Source organism: Capsicum annuum, chromosome 12, assembly GCF_002878395.1.
Source record: "Capsicum annuum cultivar UCD-10X-F1 chromosome 12, UCD10Xv1.1, whole genome shotgun sequence".
Taxonomy (NCBI): domain Eukaryota; kingdom Viridiplantae; phylum Streptophyta; class Magnoliopsida; order Solanales; family Solanaceae; genus Capsicum; species Capsicum annuum.
This window is the reverse complement of record NC_061122.1, coordinates 4491603-4495668: the sequence shown is the minus strand read 5'-3', so window position 1 is coordinate 4495668 and position 4066 is coordinate 4491603. Positions and strand designations below refer to the sequence as shown.

At 36.0% G+C, this 4066-nt stretch overlaps 1 protein-coding gene across 1 annotated transcript; it reads left to right on the top strand.

Annotated features, from left to right (window-relative positions):
- Nucleotides 1–966: 966 nt before the first annotated feature.
- LOC107870479 (DELLA protein GAI) lies at nucleotides 967–3497 on the top strand. Its single transcript, XM_016717013.2, has one exon. The coding sequence runs from the start codon at nucleotides 1321–1323 to the stop codon at nucleotides 3109–3111; it is 1791 nt and encodes a 596-aa protein (XP_016572499.1). The 5' UTR covers nucleotides 967–1320; the 3' UTR covers nucleotides 3112–3497.
- Nucleotides 3498–4066: the final 569 nt, after the last annotated feature.

Here is a 4066-nt window from a genome sequence, read left to right as displayed (position 1 = left end):
GTGCGATTTAAATTAATCAAAATTTTAATCGAATATCAAATACTAAACGAAAAAAAAAGCTTTTTGAACCGAACTCCATTGGGACATTTGAGTGGAGAAACTGTTAAAAAGCTTTTCACAAAATACTTTTTTTGTGAAAAAGAATTCCAAACGCTTTTTCATCCAAATGCTAATTTATTATAGTATCTCGATTCATAAAATAAGACATCAAAAGTAGAACATAGTGGTAATAATTAGTACTATATTTACCGACATAGATTTTCGACAATATAATTGAGACTCCTCTCATTTTAATTAGAAATTTTAACTTCCTGGAATAAAAAGTTAGGTTAAAACACTATTTTCAAAAATAAATCATCAACACACATGAATATAAATTTATTTAAATTTTAATATAAATATCAAAAACCCATGTAGAAACTAAAAAAATAAATAAATAGTAATCTATTTATCTAAGTTCATGTTACAAAAGTTTAAATTTCAAGGGTCAAATAATTCTATATGATACAACAATTACAACAACAATTTGTTCATTATAATCTTATAGATTGAGGTCTAAAAAGGATAGGATATATGCAAATTATATTCATACCGCAAAAAGAGATAGGATAAATTGAGGTTCGAACAGATAAAATATATACAGATCTTGTCTATACCACAAGTATAGAGAAAATGCTTTTAATAGATGCTCGATTCAAGAATAAGTCGCAATAATTACAACAATAACACTACATTATAATCCCACAAAGTGAAGCATGAAAATAATAAAAGTATATGCAGATCTTATTACTATCAATAATATAGAGGCTGCTTTCAATAGACGCTGATTACAAAATAAATCGTAATTTTATATATTAAAAAAAAAAATCTTATCAAATCGTGAGATTTTAAAAGGTGTCATGTAAAATGAAACGAAAATTATTTTTATAAATGTCAAAAAAATAAAATAATAATAAAACCCATATTATTGCTGGCCTCTTTTCTCTTCCTTATCTTCTCCAGTTCCCCTCTCTGTTCCTCTCTTGAAGCTTGCGCCCCTCTTCACGAGCACTTCTTCTCCCTCACAAACCCCCAAAAATATTTATTTTTTTTTTCTCAAAAATCCAAATATAGAAATCATAAAAAAAATATATAAACAGTCTCCCAAAAATCTGAAAAAAAATTTCATTCCAAAAAACCAAGCATGAAAATCAGACTTTTTTCTCCTTCAAACTCTTCCCCCATTGATGAATAAAAGTCATTCTTGTCAATTTTCAGCACTTGTCATTCATTTATAACCAGTAAGTCGAATCTCATATTAATCTGTTACATACAAACAGGATGAAGAGAGATCGAGATCGAGAAAAGGGCTCGAGTTCTAAAGGCAAGAATTGGGCATCTGTAGAAGAGGAAGAACAACCAGATGCCGGAATGGATGAACTATTAGCTGTGTTGGGTTATAAAGTCAAGAGCTCTGATATGGCTGAAGTTGCTCAGAAGCTTGAGCAGCTTGAGATGGCTATGGGTACATCTATGGAAGATGGAATTAGTCATCTTTCTACAGATACAGTGCATAAAAATCCATCTGACCTTTCGGGATGGGTTCAGAGTATGTTGTCTGGGCTGAACAGTACCTCGATTTCAAGTAATTTTGGCATGAGTAGCAGTGAAAATCAACTAATCGTGTCTGGTGATGGTGGTGGTGGATCTTGTTCGAGTATCATTGATTTTTCGAGAGGCAACGAGGAAAAGAAAACAACAACCGCAATCTCTGATGACGATTTGAGAGCTATTCCAGGTGGTGCTGTGTTCAGCAGCGGAAGAAATCGAAATGAAGTAGATGAGGAGAGTAATAAGCGGCAGAGATCGAGCTTCTGCAGCAGCGGTGGCAGCAACAGCAGCAGTGGCGGTAACTCTTTGACAGATTCAGCTAGGCCGGTTGTACTAGTCGATTCACAAGAAACTGGGGTTCGACTGGTACATACTTTAATGGCGTGTGCTGAAGCTGTTCAACAAGAGAATTTTAATCTAGCTGATGCACTTGTGAGACACATAGGTATACTTGCTGTTTCGCAATCTGGTGCTATGAGAAAAGTTGCAACTTATTTCGCTGAAGCATTAGCAAGAAGAATCTACAAAATCCATCCACAAGATTCAATCGAATCGTCTTACAACGATGTTTTGCAGATGCACTTTTACGAAACTTGCCCTTACCTGAAATTCGCTCATTTCACTGCGAATCAAGCTATTCTTGAAGCGTTTACGAATTGCAACAAGGTTCATGTAGTGGATTTCAGTTTGAAACAAGGTATGCAATGGCCGGCTCTTATGCAAGCATTAGCTTTACGCCCTGGTGGACCACCAGCATTTAGGCTTACAGGAATTGGCCCTCCGCAGCCAGACAACACAGATACCCTCCAACAAGTAGGATGGAAACTGGCTCAATTAGCAGACACCATCGGAGTCGAATTCGAGTTCCGTGGATTCGTTGCCAATTCACTAGCTGACCTGGATGCTTCAATGCTCGACATTAGACCAAGTGAAACGGAAGCGGTGGCTGTGAACTCCGTCTTCGAGCTTCATCGACTCCTCGCCAGACAAGGAGCAATTGAAAAGGTTCTCGACTCAATCAGGCAGATGAACCCGAAGATCGTTACCCTCGTTGAGCAAGAGGCTAACCACAATGCTGGAGTGTTCATTGACAGGTTCAACGAGGCTTTACACTACTACTCAACCATGTTCGACTCGTTGGAAAGCTCGTCGTCCTCACACAATGGAATTACTCAATCTCCGGTCACCAATCAGGACCTCCTCATGTCGGAAATCTACCTAGGTCGACAGATATGCAACGTGGTGGCTTATGAAGGTTCAGACAGAGTCGAACGTCACGAGTCACTGGGTCAATGGAGAGCTAGATTGAGTTCAGCCGGGTTCGATCCGGTCCATCTCGGTTCAAACGCTTTCAAACAGGCATCAATGCTCTTAGCTCTCTTTGCTGGAGGCGATGGTTACAGGGTTGATGAAAATGATGGATGTTTAATGTTAGGTTGGCATACAAGGCCACTCATAGCCACGTCAGCATGGCAGATCGCGGCGGAGGACGACGGCGCCGGAGAAGTAGAGCTTCACTGAGTCAACTCAGTTTCAACTCGGTGTGGGGTGGGGTGGGTGGGTCGTGGTGGAAGGGACAATGAAAAGACTTGCCTAAAAATGAGTCAAATCAATGTTTTTTACTATTTTAACCTTTTTATTTATAAGTCAGCCACTTTATTTACTTTTTAACCATCTGCTATATATTTTTGTTGTAGTTTTTCTTTTTTCTTTTTTCTTTTTTTGGGACTTATTTTGTGGGTTGGTTTAGATTTTCCTTTTCTTTTTTTTTCCCCTCACTAATTGTGTATGTCAAGGTGTATCTATACTTGGCCAAAATAAACAAAAGGCTAGAGAGTGATTTGGTGTTTGGGAAAAAAAAACTTTGATTTCATTTGGGGAGTTGTGAAATAAATAATTATTTTCTATGGTTCTTTCTCTTAATTTTACATACTACTGTTTAATTTGCTTTTCCTCTATTCACACTATTTACACCAAGAATGATAATATAATCGATGTAGTTTCATAAGTAGCATATGAAGAAAGTAGGATGTATGTAAATTTTGGCTTTACTTTTAGTTTTGGTGTTTGTATTGAATCTTGACTAATTTAAATTTGTGCATTGCAAGATTCATTTTTGAAGTGATATTTTCAATTAATTTTTTTTTATTTTTAGAGTTCAGACTCAAGACATTTAATTAAAATTAAAAAATCCTAATCATTCTATGAGTAGCACATGTTGATTTGTATGAATATATTCACTTAAGACTATAAAGTACTAACAAGTTAAAAGGTCAAATGGGGAGTAATACATTCAAGTCTTATATAGTTTAGTCATTTCTAATATGAATGATTCCATTCCATTCACTTGACTATGGAGTACTCCTAAGAAGTTAAAAGAGTCAAATAAGGATTAAATACATTCAAGTCATATAGTATATTTTAGTTATATTTCCTCTCTATGAATGAATTCACTTGACTACATAGTACTATGAAG

Coding starts and splice junctions, on each gene's coding strand:
- LOC107870479 (XM_016717013.2), top strand. CDS start 1,321: ATGAAGAGAGATCGAGATCGAGAAAAGGGCTCGAGTTCTAAAGGCAAG.